Source organism: Strigops habroptila, chromosome 19, assembly GCF_004027225.2.
Source record: "Strigops habroptila isolate Jane chromosome 19, bStrHab1.2.pri, whole genome shotgun sequence".
Classification (NCBI taxonomy): domain Eukaryota; kingdom Metazoa; phylum Chordata; class Aves; order Psittaciformes; family Psittacidae; genus Strigops; species Strigops habroptila.
In genome coordinates this window covers 5607616-5620040 of record NC_044295.2, presented here as the reverse complement: position 1 = coordinate 5620040, position 12425 = coordinate 5607616, and the positions used below count along the sequence as shown (strand labels likewise).

The window sequence follows — 12425 nt, the reverse complement described above, 5'->3', positions numbered from 1 at the left end:
CACACGTGTGAGCGTGATGTGCCCGGAGAGCTGGTGTGCAATGGTACGTGTGTGTGTGCGCGCACCACGGGTTATCGCACGCCCGTGTGCCGGGCCGGCGCAGCTGCGCACGCGTGTGCACTCACACGCACACGCGCACTCACACACCCGCCGCGGCCGGACGGGGCGCTCTGGCCCTTTAAGAGGCGCGGCCGCGCTCCTCCCGCCGACGGGGCCGCGGGGCCTTAAAGGGGCCGTTCCAGCCACTCCGCCCGCCCCGGGGCCGCGGGTTCGCGTCCCGCCCCGGCCGCTTCCGCCTCCCGCGCCGCTGCCATGGTACCGGGAGCGGGGCCGGGGGGGCTGATGGCGGGGGGGGGAGCTCTGGGGTCCCCGCGGAGCGCGCTCGGTCCCTGGCGGGGGCCGGGTCTCTGCCGCGGGGCCTCCGGGGCCTGCGGCCGCCGCGGGCCGGGCCCGGCCGTGCGGGCAGCGGGTTCCCCCGGGCCTGGCCCCGGGGCCGGGCGCGCTGCGGGTCCCTCAGGGCCCGGTTCACCCCTCCCCGCAGGCCTGCCGCCTCCAGAGCCTGTTCGGGGCCGATGGGGACCTGGAGGATGAGGTGAGGGGTGGGATGTGGGGTACGGGACATGACACATGGGATGTGGGATATAAGATGTGAGGTGTGGGGCATGGGATGTGGCACATTGGACGTGGCACATGGGATTTGAGATGTGGGACATTGGATGTGGGGCATGGGACATGAGGCGTGGAATGTAGAACATGGGACGTGGGATGTGGGGCTCGGGGGGCAGCACCGGCCTGGCCCCGGTGCCGGCTGTGGGGGCGCGGGGCTTTGGGGTGTTCCGGTGCCGGAGCCCTCTCCTGTCCTCTCTTCCCGCAGGATTTCCTCTCGGCCGTGGAGGACGCCGAGAACCAGTTCGTGGTGTCCGGACACGGCCGCGGCGCCCCCGGCGCTCCGCCCCTGCAGCCCGGGCACGGCCCCGGCCCCCGCCCCGCGCTGCGGCCCCTCCCCGGGGGCTGCCGGAGCCCCCCAGCCCCGCAGGACGAGCCGGACAACGACCTCCTCCTGGCCGCCTGCGTGGAGCTGGAGGGCTCCGGGCTCTGGGAGCAGCCCCCCCAGGAACGGGAGACCCCCAACAAGCCGCGGGTGGGAGCGGGGCCGGACCTCCCGCCCGCCCCACAGGCAGCGCCCAGGCTGGTGCTGCGGCCCAGCGCGGCCGGTGCCTGCTCTGCCGCGACCCCCACCCCAGTGGGAAAGCCCTGGAGCTCCATCCCCGCTCCCAGGGCTCCATCCCTGACGCCTTTCCAAGCACCCCCACACCGGCCAGGAGCCAGCGGTTCCTCCCTGGAGCCGCAGGTGCTGCGGCCCCCCCCGGCACAGCCACCCCGGCAGCCCCCCAGGGTGCCCCCCAGCCCCGCGGTGCTGCAGACCCCGGTGGTCACCAACCACCTTGTGCAGTTGGTGACAGCAGCCAACAAAGCACCGGGGGCTGCCCCCCGGCCCCCAGCACAGGGCAAGACCCGCCGCTTCCCGGGGCCCGCCGGGATCCTGCCCCAGCAGGTAGGTGCAGGGTGGGATCAGGTGGGGTGAGCAGGATGGGATGGGATGAGTGGGGTGGGATGGGCTGGTGAAGAGGTGCAAAGCTCCATCTATCTCTTCCTGTCTCTCCCATAAGCACGGTGGGAAGCTGCTGGAGGAGATCCTCATTTCTGCTCCCCAAACCCCATCTCATGGGGCCATGGCAAAGCCACGGACAGAGGTAATTCCTTGCTCCGTACAATGGTTTGGGTTGAAGGGACCTTAAAGTTCGTCCAGCTCCAACCCCCTGCCACGGGCAGGGACACCTTCCGCTAGAGCAGGTTGCTCCAAGCCCCTGTGTCCAACCTGGCCTTGAACACTGCCAGGGATGGGGCAGCCACAGCTTCTCTGGGCACCCTGTGCCAGCACCCCGCTCCATAGCTCCAATGCAGATCCGTGTCTGAATCCCAGCAGTGCCCATGCTGTGGGTTTGGAGGTGATGCTGGGGGGGGTCCCCAGGGCTCTCCCCTTTCTGTGACTGGTTGTGCTGTGTCTCCAGGGCCTGCCCAGCTCCTCGCTGCCCTCAGAGGAGGATTTCGGGAAGGGCCCCTGGCTCGCCATGAAAACGGAGCTGGAGCTGGATGAGAGGGACCCCGGCTGCTTCCTCAGGACCTACAGCGTGGTCATGGTGCTGCGGAAGGTGATGGAGCCCCCAGCTCTCCCCTTGCCCCTGGGAGCTGTTTTCAGCGTGGGGAGGTGCCGGGCTGGCTGCAGGGGTCCTGTGGCCATGTGGGGACACGAGTGTGACACGAGGGTCTCCGTGTGCAGGCAGCCTTGAAGCAGCTCCCCAAGAACAAGGTCCCCAGCATGGCCGTGATGATCAAGACCCTCACCAGGACCAACGTTGATGCTGGTGCCGTGTTCCGGGACCCAACTGGTTTGTGTGTGGCTGTGCCTGGGTTGGGGCTTCTCCTGCCCATCGCTCCCTGGGGCTGACGGGTTCCTTCCTGCCCACAGGAGAGATGCAGGGCACGGTGCACCGCCTGCTGCTGGAGGAGAGGCAGAGCGAGCTCCGGCCTGGCTCCGTGCTGCTCCTCAGGCAGGTGGGAGCCGTGCAGGCAGAGCAGCAGCAGCAGCGAGGGCTTGGGGCTGTTCCCAGCCCTGGTCACTGTGCCCAGCTGCTGGAGCCCCGGCTCTGCCCCACTGCTCTCTCCTCACAGGTGGGTGTCTTCTCCCCATCTTACCGCAACCACTACCTCAACGTCACCCCCAACAACCTGCTCAAGATCTACCCACCAGAGGCCGAGGGCAGCTTCTCGCAGCCATCACCAGCACAGCAGGAGGTGAGGGAGGGCCTAGTGCTCATGGGGGTGCTGGGACCCCCCCGAGGCCCCTCCAGAGCAACCTGGGCAAAGGCAGGGCTTGGGAGCGATGGGTAAAACCTCCTGTGGGTCCCCAATGGCTCATCTCCACTGGGTTTTGCAGGACCCTGCTCGGGCCAGGCTCCTCCCAGCGCACCCCATGGAGCCCCCCCAGGGTGTCCCTGCCCCTGGGCACTGGGGGGGACACTCGAGGACCCGCAGCCACAGCACAGAGCAGGCGCCTGGGCAAGAGGAGCCAGAGGGAGCTGAAGGCTGTGACATGGGTGAGTTGGATCTGAAACAGGTCCCGGGCTTGGGCAGAGTCTCCCCTCCTGTGTCCGTGATGCACGGAGTCCGTTCCTCCTCTGTGTACGTGTAAACCGGTGTGTCCCGTCCTCCCTGTGCCCATGCAGATGACCTGGATGGGCTCCTGGGGGAGCTGCCGGAGGATTTCTTCTCCTCTCCGGCCCAAGCTGACTGCTGCTGACGCCAGAGGCTGTGCCGGGGCCTGGGCTGTGCCATGGTGAGGGTGCTGAGCGGGCGCTGCCCTGGCTGCTCCTCTCTCTGGGTGTTGTGTGTGGTCTGGAGTCGAGAGCTGCGGGTTCCCAGCTCCTAAACCTGCATTAAAGGGCTGTTCTATCCCTGCATTGCCCTGTCTGCTTGTGTGTCGCCACCACCAGTGTCCCCCCTCTGCTGCACTGCAGCACCCCACACCCATCCCCTGGGGGTCCCTCTGCTCCCCTGGGCTCCTGCAGCCTCAGCAGCGTTGGGGGTACCCGGCTCCGACCCCACCAGCAGGCTCCCGGCGCTGGCAGTGTGACTCTGTTTACCACCGCGGGGAGTTATTTATAGGGCTGGCTCAGGCTCTTGATTCAGCACAGCTGTGGGGCACAGCCCTATTTATAAGCCCCCTCCCCGGGGCAGGAGGCAGCTTGGTGCCCCCCGGCCTGCCCCATGGCCCAGGACACCTTCGCCTTCAGCTCCTCAGCGCTGAGGTCGCTGCGGCTGCAGCGGGAGCTGCTGGAGCAGGAGGAGCGGCGCCGGGCTCTGGCTCGGGAACAGGCCACGCGCCGCTTCCTGCCCGAGCCCCCGTGCCAGCGGCCCCGGTGCTGCCACGACCCCGCGGTGCACAACGCCCTGTACGCCGGGGACCTGCAGCGTATCAAGAGCATCTTCAAGGACGAGAGCACCGCCAACCTGGTCATGGAGATGGTCAGCGAGGAGCTGGTGTGGTCACCTGAGCAGGGTACAGGGCTCGGGGCTCCTTTCCCCCCCCCTTTCCCTTTATCCCCTGCTTTCCCTTCCCCCCCCCTTCCCTCTTCCCTGGGGGCAGGAGGGCTGGCTACTCTAATCTGGGGTGCTGGGTGCCGTGGGACCCCAGTTTTGCTCCCACCAGGCTGGGGCTGGAAGGGGTTGGGACCCGCTGGGCTGGGCTGTAGGTGTGTGTGGGTCTGACCCGTCCCCCCCGCAGGGCTGTGGGTGCTGAGCCCCCGGCGCCAGCAGACCTCGGCACTGCGCATCGTGTCTGGCCGTGGCTACGTGGCCTGTGCCCGGCTCCTGCTGCTGCGCGGGGCCGCGGTGGACGCGGTGGTGGGGGGCCGGGCCCCACTGCACGACAGCGCGGCCGCCCCACACCCCGACTGCACCCGCCTGCTCCTGGACTTCGGCGCCAACCCCAACGTGCTGAGCGGCGACGGCTGCGCCCCACTGCACCTCTGCACCGCGCCCCACAGCCTGCAGTGAGCCCCACAGCCTGCGCGAGCCCCGCCCCCCGCCCGCCAGCCAATCCGGGACCGGGGCTGGGCTCATCTGCATGACAAGCCCCGCCCATCACCCCCCGCGCCCAGCGAAGCCCCGCCCACATCGACTACCTCATTTGCATGCCAGGCCCCGCCCAGCCCACTACTCAGGACACCGCCATTACCCCCGGACAAGCCGCGCCCTCAAAGCCAAGCCCCGCCCATGCAGCAGCCCTGCCCAATCAAAACGCCACTCAAGGACAAGCCCCGCCTCCAAACCAAGCCCCGCCCCCAAAAGCGGCGCCCGAACGCCAAGCCACGCCCCCTGTGACCAAACAAGGTCAGACACCGCTCCCAGCAAAACTCCGCCCCAAGGGCAAGCCCCGCCCCCAAACGGGAGACCACGCCCACAACAAGCCCCGCCCCACCGCCGCGCCCCCACTAAAGCGCTGCCCGTCCCTGCCCCACCGCAGCCCCACATGCGGGGGGTGCCCGGGGGTGTTCCCGCACCCCCTGACCTGCCCCGCTGCCCCCCGCAGGTGCGCGGAGCTGCTGCTGGCGCACGGGGCGCGCGTGGGGCTGGCGTCGCGGGAGCGCCGGTTGACGCCGCTGCACGTGGCGGCGCGGCAGGGGCTGGCGGCGCACGTGGAGCTGCTCCTGCGCCACGGCGCGGACCCCGCGTGCCGCAGCCGCCAGGGCGAGACCCCGCTGAACGCCGCCTGCGCCGCGGCCGAGCGCCGCGACGCCGCCGAGAGCTACGGCCCCGTGTGCGAGCGGCTGCTGGCGGCCGGCGCAGACCCGCGCGCCGCGGGCCGCAAGCACCACACGCCGCTGCACAACGCCTGCGCCAACGGGCAGGCCTGGCTCGTGCGGCTGCTGCTGCGCCACGGCGCAGACCCCACCGCCACCAACTGCGCCGGGGACACCCCCATGGACTGCGCCCTCCACGCCGTTGAGGAGTACCGGCACCAGCGCCCCGAGGAGACCATCACGCTGCTCCTCGACCACGGCGCCGGCCCCGTCCACCCTAAGGTGGGTGATTGAGCGGTGCGGGGGGTGCTGGTGGCGGCGGTGGCGGGTCCCTCACCCTCTGTGTCACCAGATGCTCAAGTTCTGCTGCCAGCACCCACCAGCACTGGAGGTTGTGCTCAATGCCTATGACCGCATCCCCCCGGCAGAGGGCTGGGTAGGCTCTGTGCCCCCGGAGCTGTGGGAGGTAAGAGGGGGACATGAGGGGGGCCTGGATGTCGCTGTCCCCCCCCCCCATCTCACCCCCCACCGTGTCTCCTCTCCAGGAGCACCGGGAGTTCTATGCCTCGGCCGTGCGCATGGCGGGGCAGCCGCGGCGCCTGCAGCACCTCGCCCGCTGTGCCGTGCGCCGGAGCCTGGGCCCCCGCTGCCACGACGCCATCCCCGCGCTGGTGCTGCCACCCGCCCTGCGCCGCTACCTCCAGCTGCCCCCCCAGGGGCTCATCTCCTGAGGGCACCCCACCGCCCCCCCACACCGGGAGCGACAGGGTGACACCCCCCCCCGAGGCTCCCCCCGCAACGGGGTGCTGGGGGGAATAAAGGACATGGCTTCATCGTGGGGACTGGCTGGTTGGGACAGGGGGGACACAGGCGGGGGGCGACAGACGCGCTGTGGGGGGCACAGAGCCTGGGGGGGGCAGGCGCTGGGGGAGGGGTCCAGTCCCGGGGGGGGGGCACCGCCGGTCCCGGGGGTGGTTCCAGCCCCGCACTCTCAGGTGAGGCCCCGCCCCCGCTCATCAAGCCACGCCCCCCGGTGACACCCCCCCACCCCCCCCCCCCCCCCCCCGGTTGGAGGCAGAACTCGGGGCTCGGTCGCGGCGGCGGCCCCGGTACCAAGTCAAGATGCAGTTTTATTTACAGAGGCAGCCACGATGCGCTCGGGGGGACACAGACCACGCACAGACAGAGCAGGGACATGGGGGGGCCCACACGCGGAGGGAGGGGATACGGGGCACATCCACCCCTCCAGCCCCATAACACCCCTTGGACCCCGAATTGCGGCTCCTTGCCCGCAGCAGAGGGGCTCAGGCTGGGTCGTGTCCCCCCCCCGTCCCTGGGCTTTGTCCCCTCCATGGAGGGGGGGGCCAGGGTGGTCCCCGTGTTCCTGGGGGCCGGACCCCCCCATCCTCGGCCCCAGGGCACGCCAAGGCCAGCTCAGCGTGCACTGGTGGCGCCCCCCCGCGCCCCCCAGCCCTTGTCCTGCCCCAGCACGAGCCTTTAGCAGCAGTTTGACAATAGTGAATCCAGAGTCGAGAGCACCATAAGTTGTGAGCCCCAGGCAGAGCCACTCACCGCCACGGCACGGGGGGGGGCACAGCAGCACCCCTCAGGGACAGACAGACAGACTTGGGGGGCAGACACCCATCAGGGGGGTGGCAATGAGCCTGTCCCCAATACAGCCCCTTAATGGAGAACACCCAGCACTAGGGGCTGGGGAGGGCCTGTCGTGTGTGGCCCCCCACTAAACACCAGCCCCAAGGACCCCCCCAATGGCAGCAGCAGGTCCCCGGGCACACGGGGATGGGGGGGCTCTGCCGCAAAGCTGAGCTGTGCCCCCCCCGGTTTACTCTGTGGCCGTGGGGGTTCAATAGCACTGGGGGGGTACAGTGGCACGGGGGGGGTGCTGTTACTCCCCCGTGGGGGTCCCCCCCCATCCAGCCCCAAGCACAAAGGATGCAGCATGCAGCTCCCCCCACCCCCTGCAAGGCCCAACCCCTGCCCCCCCCCAGCAGTCAAATCCAGCTTCAGATGTGGGGGGGGGTCCCCTCCATCCGCCCCCCATCCTGAACCAGTGAGTGCTGGTCCAGGCCATGGGGGGGTCAGGCCGGGTGCTGGGGCTGCCCCCCCACTGGGGCTGGGTGGGAAGGGAAGGGGGGACCTGTGCCCCCATCTCCAAGCCAGAGCCCCACGGACAACAATAAATAGAGGCACCGGAGGGAGGGCGGGGGGGGGGCACAAATGAGGGCTCCCAAATTCAGCCCCCCCCCATGGCCAAGTCCATCCTTCCCCCCCAGTACCCGCTTTGTGTCCCAATGGTCCGTGTGTCCGTCCATCCATCCGCATGTCCGTGTCCCCCCCCAGCTCCGCTGCTCAGTTGATGTCATCGTAGATGCTGGGGGGGTGCGTGTGGGGGGGTTTGGGCTTCTTCTTCTTGCTGGAGCCCAAGCCCGGGGCTCCGCTCACCAGCCCCAAGTGCGGCTTCTTCTTCTTGGTCTTGCGGGACTCGGAGTTATTGGTACCTGGGGGGGGGGAAGGGGGAGATGGGGGGGTCAGGGGGCAGATAGGGGGGTCAGGGAAGAGAGAGCCCTCCAAGAGCCCCCCAAAGCAGAGCATCCCAGCCCTGACCCATCCCCAGGCAGATGCACCCCGACCGTTCCGTCCCTCTGGTGCTGGGAGGCCCCAGGACACCCCGTTGTGGCCGGGGCAGGGGGGGCAGTGGTGCAGGGCCTGTGTCCCCCCCCCCCAACCCACTCACTGGCTTTGGAGGAGGCCGAGTCCGAGGGGGAGATGTCGGAGGAGCCGTCCCACTGCAGGCGGCTCATCAGGGCCTGGCTCTGGCTCTCGGCCACCTCGAAGCTGTCGTTGTCCACAGCGCCCTCGGCCTCGGGCAGGGACCTGCGCACAGGCGTCAGGGGAGACCCACAGCGCTGCGCCCCCCCTGCAACGGGGGGGCTCTGACCCACACCCCAACCCCCGCCCTTCAGCCCCCCTCCCAGGTGTCCCCATGAGCCTCCCCGCAGTCACCATGGGGCAGAGACACATCAGGACAGTGGCTCCAGGACCCCACATGCGTGCTCTGGCACCCCACACGTGTTCCAGCGCCCCACACGTGTGTTCACTTACGCGGAAGGGCCGAGGAGATAAACCCGGACCGATCTCCGCTGCTCATCCGTGTGCTGGGGACACCGCAGGGACCTGGTGGGGACACGTGGGGCTGAGCCTCTGTGTCCCCCACGGGGACCTGAGCGCGTTGGGGACCCCCCAGAGCCCCCCCAGCCCCGCAGGATGCTCTGACCTGGTGCACATCTTCTTGGTGTGCTCCGAGATGACGCCGCATTGCTGGGGACAGAGGGGACGGGTGAGGGTGGAGGAGCAGCCCCAGCCGGGGGACCCCAGCCCCAGCACCCCCCGATGGAGCAGCCACCGCACCCCGCAGGATCAGGCCCTGCTCCAGGGCAGGATGCACATCCCTGACGTCCCCACTGCCGGCATTCCCAGTGCCAGGGACCACGCACCGTGGTGAGCAGCGTCCGCAGCTCCTCGGGGCCCAGCGTCTCGTAGTTGATCCCGGTGGAGTTGCTGTACTGTGGGGGCAGAGGGGGGTCAGGGGGGAGCAGGGACAGGGACACCCCGCGGAGTGGGGGGGGGACGGGGACACCCCCCCCGCCATGGGCTCACCTTGAAGGGATCAGGGTTCCCTCCGATCTCACCTGGAAGAGAGGAGGGGTGATGGGGGTACAGGGGGTCTGGGCCCCCATATGCCCCCATAGACCCCCCCCATATGCCCCCATAGGGCCCTCCCATATGCCTCCCATGGACCCGCCTGATGCCCCCCATAAGTCCCCCCCAGATGCCCCCACAAGCCCCCCCTCACCGTTTTTGTGTTTCAGGGACTTGGACCTGCGGGGCGAGTTGGGGTTCTGCAACAAAGGGGGGGGACATTAGGGGGTGTGATGGCCCCCCCCCATGTCCCTCAGCCTCCCCCCACGCCCTCCCCCCTCACCTTGTCTGATTTCCTCTTCTTTGCTATGGAGAGAGACAGAAAGGATGAGTTTTACCTTTTCTGGGGGGCTTAGCCCCAAAACGCTGCAGCCGCCCCCACCCCAGGGACGGGGGGACCCGGCATTCGGGTGCTGTCACCCCACTGCCCGGGGCACGGGGACCCCCACGTCCGTCCCCACCTTTCTTCTCAGAGCCATAGGACCAGTCGTTGTCGTTGATGTCGTCGTTGTCCTCCTGGTCACTCTCTGACTTGTTCATGTTGTTGCTGCTGGCGATCCTGCACCAAGGGAAGGGAGCTCAGGACACCCCGGGATCCATCTTGATCCTCCCCAGCACGCCAGGATCCATCCTGCATCCCCCTGAGCACCCCAGGATCCATCCTTCATCTTCCTGAGCACCCCAGGATCCATCCTGATCCACCCCAGGATCCATCCCACATCCTTCTTGGAACCCCAGGATCCATCCCGCATCCTGCCAGCCCCCCGGGACCCGTCACCTCCGGTTGGCGATGCGGCTGCTGTTGCGCCCCATGCCCAGGCACTTCTCCAGGTGGGGGGCGAAGCGGGAGGCAGCGATGCTGCGGCTGCAGTTGGGGCACACGCACTCCTTGTTCTTCCACTGGTTGTAGACCTGCCCGAAGATGTCCACGCCGGGCTGGTCCACGATCTCTGCACGAGGGACAGGCATCAGACCCGTGCCAGAGCCCCCCCACTCAGCCACGGGGGGCTCTCTCCTGCCCCCAACCCCTCAGTGGTGCTCCCCAGAGCAGAGCCTCAACCCTGGGGCAATGTTCATAGAATCACAGAATGGTTTGGGCTGGAAGGGACCTTCCAAGGTAGTTCTGTCCAGTCACCTGCAATGAGCAGGGACATCTTCAACTAGATCTGTTCACCCCACGGGGTCCCAAAGTGGTTCTTCTGTGATGAGATGGTCGTGTTCAACCCACCTTGGTCGCGTTCAACCCACCTTGGTCGCGTTCAACCCACCTTGGTCGTGTTCAACCCACCTCATCACCCCTCATGCCCAAACACTCGCACACAGGGATGACCAATCCCCCTTCCCAGCACCTCCATGGCTTTCCCAGTGGCACCGGGGTGGGATGTGCCCCCCCCCGCGCTCACCAAAGTCCTTCATGCTGTCGGGGTCCGTGTCGTCCAGGAAGAAGTACCCGCACTTGACGGCGCGATGCACCTCGAAGCAGAGCCCCAGACACGCATCTTCCACCAGGTCCGTGTAGATCTCGTGTGCGATGGCCTGGGGCGAGCCGGGGAGGGGTTGTTAGAGGTGTGGGGCCCGGGGGGTGCGGGGGGGGCAGCCCCGGTGCTCACCTCCAGTTTGCTGTTATCCAGGCCAGACAAAGACATTTCCTCCATTTTCATTTGCAACTGCTCGCAGGGACGTCACGGCCAACGCTCATAGCACAGGGGACAGCGGGGATGGGGGGCACGCTGCGGGGGGGGCCACGCTGGCACCTCACCATGGCCATCAGCACCCCCCAGCCACAACCCACCCCAAGAGCACCTCGCCATGGCCAGCAGACCCCCCCCAAGAGTTCTGGGGTGTTCCCAAGAGGCTGAGTCCTGGGTTAAACACCCCCCCCACCCAAGGAATGAGGGGGGCAGAGGGGCATCAACCACCCTCAAAGGCAAAGGGAGGTGGGAATGGTCCTGGATCCACTGCCCGGATCCAGGAGGGATCTCTGGGATAAAGAGCCAACATGGGGGGGGGGCGGACACCTCCTGTGCCCCATTGCTGCCCCCCCCCAACGGACATTGCCGCCCATCACCATGGCATCAGCCCCCCCACACTGTCTATGGGGGGGGGCACAGGGGGGCCCCCCCATGCACCCCAATGCCCCCGCCAGCCCCCAGCGATGAGTTTTGCTGCATCACCCTCCCTCGAAGCTGATGGGGGGGGACGGACGGGACCACCGTGTACCCCCCCCGCAGGGTTAGAGAGGGGGGACCCCAAACTCACACCCCCGGAGCTCCCGCAGCCAACAACGGTGGCAACGGGCACCGCTTCCCCGGCCCAACCACCGCGCCGGGGGGGAGAACAGGCCGGGGAGGGGGGGTCCCCGTGTGTGCCCCCCCCGCACCCCGGTACCCGCTTCCGGGCCGGGGCGGGGGAACCGCTTCCCTGCGCTCTGGGAAGAGGAAACAGCGGCGGGATCGGCCCCGGCCGCGCCCCCCCCGCGCCGGGACCCTGCGGCCCCCCCCCGGGGGCAGCGCCGTGGTGCGGGCAGGGCTGGGGGACGCGAACAAAGGGGGGGGGGGACGGGACATACCATCCATGGCGGGGGGGGCACGATGCCAGCGCCGGGGCGGGGGGGGCACAGGCAGGGCCCGGCCCGGCCGCGGTTCGGGGCCGGGTCCCGCGGGGGGGTCCCGGTGCGCCCGGCGGGGCCGCGGGGCGGGCAGGGGGGTTCGGGGGGGCACTCACCGGCGCGCAGGGCCCGCCGGGGCCGGGTCAGCGCCCCCCGGCGCTGCTCCGCGGGGCCCGGCGGCGGCTCGCCATGCTCGGCGGCAGCGCCGCCCGCCCTTCCGGGGCAGGGCCCGGTCCGGCCCGGTGCGGTCCGTTCCGCGGGGCAGAGCGGCCGGGCCGGGCTTTGGCTCCCTCCGCCCGGGCCGAGGGGAGGGGGGGGGGGGGGAGAGAGGAGAGGGGGGAAGGGGGAAGGGGCGGGGCGCCGCACCCGGCTCGCGCACGTCCCGCCCCCGGCGCCAGCGTCCAATGGGGATGCGCCGTGCGGGGCGCTGCCAATGGGAGCGGGGCGGGAGGAAGGGGCGGGGTGATGGAGGGGTGTGGTGCATTGGTGATTGGGCGGGGCTAAAAGGGGGCGGGGCATGGAGGAGGCGGGGCCTGGGGCCCTCCCTGCAGGTTTCCCGCGGCTTCACACACACCCCCCCTCCCCCCCCCGCTGCGGGGACACCGAAGCCCCATCCCTATGGATCCCTATGGATCCCCCCCCACCTTAGAGACCCCCATCCCTATGGATCCCTATGGATCCCCCCACCTTAGGGACCCCCATCCCTATGGATCCCTATGGATCCCCCCCCACCT

General features: G+C 69.3%; 3 protein-coding genes across 9 annotated transcripts; 2 read left to right on the top strand and 1 right to left on the bottom strand.

Annotated features, from left to right (window-relative positions):
* Window positions 1–145: 145 nt before the first annotated feature.
* On the top strand, window positions 146–3521 carry HROB (homologous recombination factor with OB-fold). Of its 5 annotated transcripts, none has more exons than XM_030508717.1 (10): window positions 152–315; window positions 542–592; window positions 875–1555; window positions 1671–1754; window positions 2073–2213; window positions 2342–2450; window positions 2531–2612; window positions 2734–2856; window positions 2999–3158; window positions 3288–3521. In XM_030508717.1, the coding sequence occupies exons 1-10, from the start codon at window positions 313–315 to the stop codon at window positions 3399–3401; spliced, it is 1548 nt and encodes a 515-aa protein (XP_030364577.1). In that variant the 5' UTR covers window positions 152–312; the 3' UTR covers window positions 3402–3521. The 5 variants fall into 5 exon arrangements, with proteins under 5 accessions (XP_030364581.1, XP_030364577.1, XP_030364579.1 ...); XM_030508718.1 differs by having other exon boundaries at window positions 159–315; window positions 2531–2616; XM_030508721.1 differs by lacking the exon at window positions 2531–2612 and having other exon boundaries at window positions 146–315.
* A 163-nt stretch (window positions 3522–3684) lies between these two features.
* On the top strand, window positions 3685–6197 carry ASB16 (ankyrin repeat and SOCS box containing 16). The gene is made up of 5 exons (XM_030508722.1): window positions 3685–4120; window positions 4346–4613; window positions 5153–5645; window positions 5716–5829; window positions 5909–6197. Exons 1-5 carry the CDS (start codon window positions 3829–3831, stop codon window positions 6092–6094), a joined length of 1353 nt encoding a protein of 450 aa, XP_030364582.1. The 5' UTR covers window positions 3685–3828; the 3' UTR covers window positions 6095–6197.
* Window positions 6198–6473: 276 nt separating this feature from the next.
* ATXN7L3 (ataxin 7 like 3) lies at window positions 6474–12059 on the bottom strand. Of its 3 annotated transcripts, none has more exons than XM_030508713.1 (13): window positions 11653–12059; window positions 10694–10813; window positions 10487–10619; window positions 9862–10033; window positions 9545–9642; window positions 9367–9389; window positions 9238–9283; window positions 9042–9073; window positions 8879–8947; window positions 8659–8702; window positions 8487–8558; window positions 8119–8258; window positions 6474–7882 (listed from the first exon to the last, which is right to left on the bottom strand). In XM_030508713.1, the coding sequence occupies exons 2-13, from the start codon at window positions 10742–10744 to the stop codon at window positions 7734–7736; spliced, it is 1029 nt and encodes a 342-aa protein (XP_030364573.1). In that variant the 5' UTR covers window positions 10745–10813; window positions 11653–12059; the 3' UTR covers window positions 6474–7733. The 3 variants fall into 3 exon arrangements, with proteins under 3 accessions (XP_030364573.1, XP_030364574.1, XP_030364575.1); XM_030508714.1 differs by having other exon boundaries at window positions 11808–12059; XM_030508715.1 differs by lacking the exon at window positions 11653–12059 and adding an exon at window positions 11343–11561.
* Between the last annotated feature and the right edge of the window lie 366 nt (window positions 12060–12425).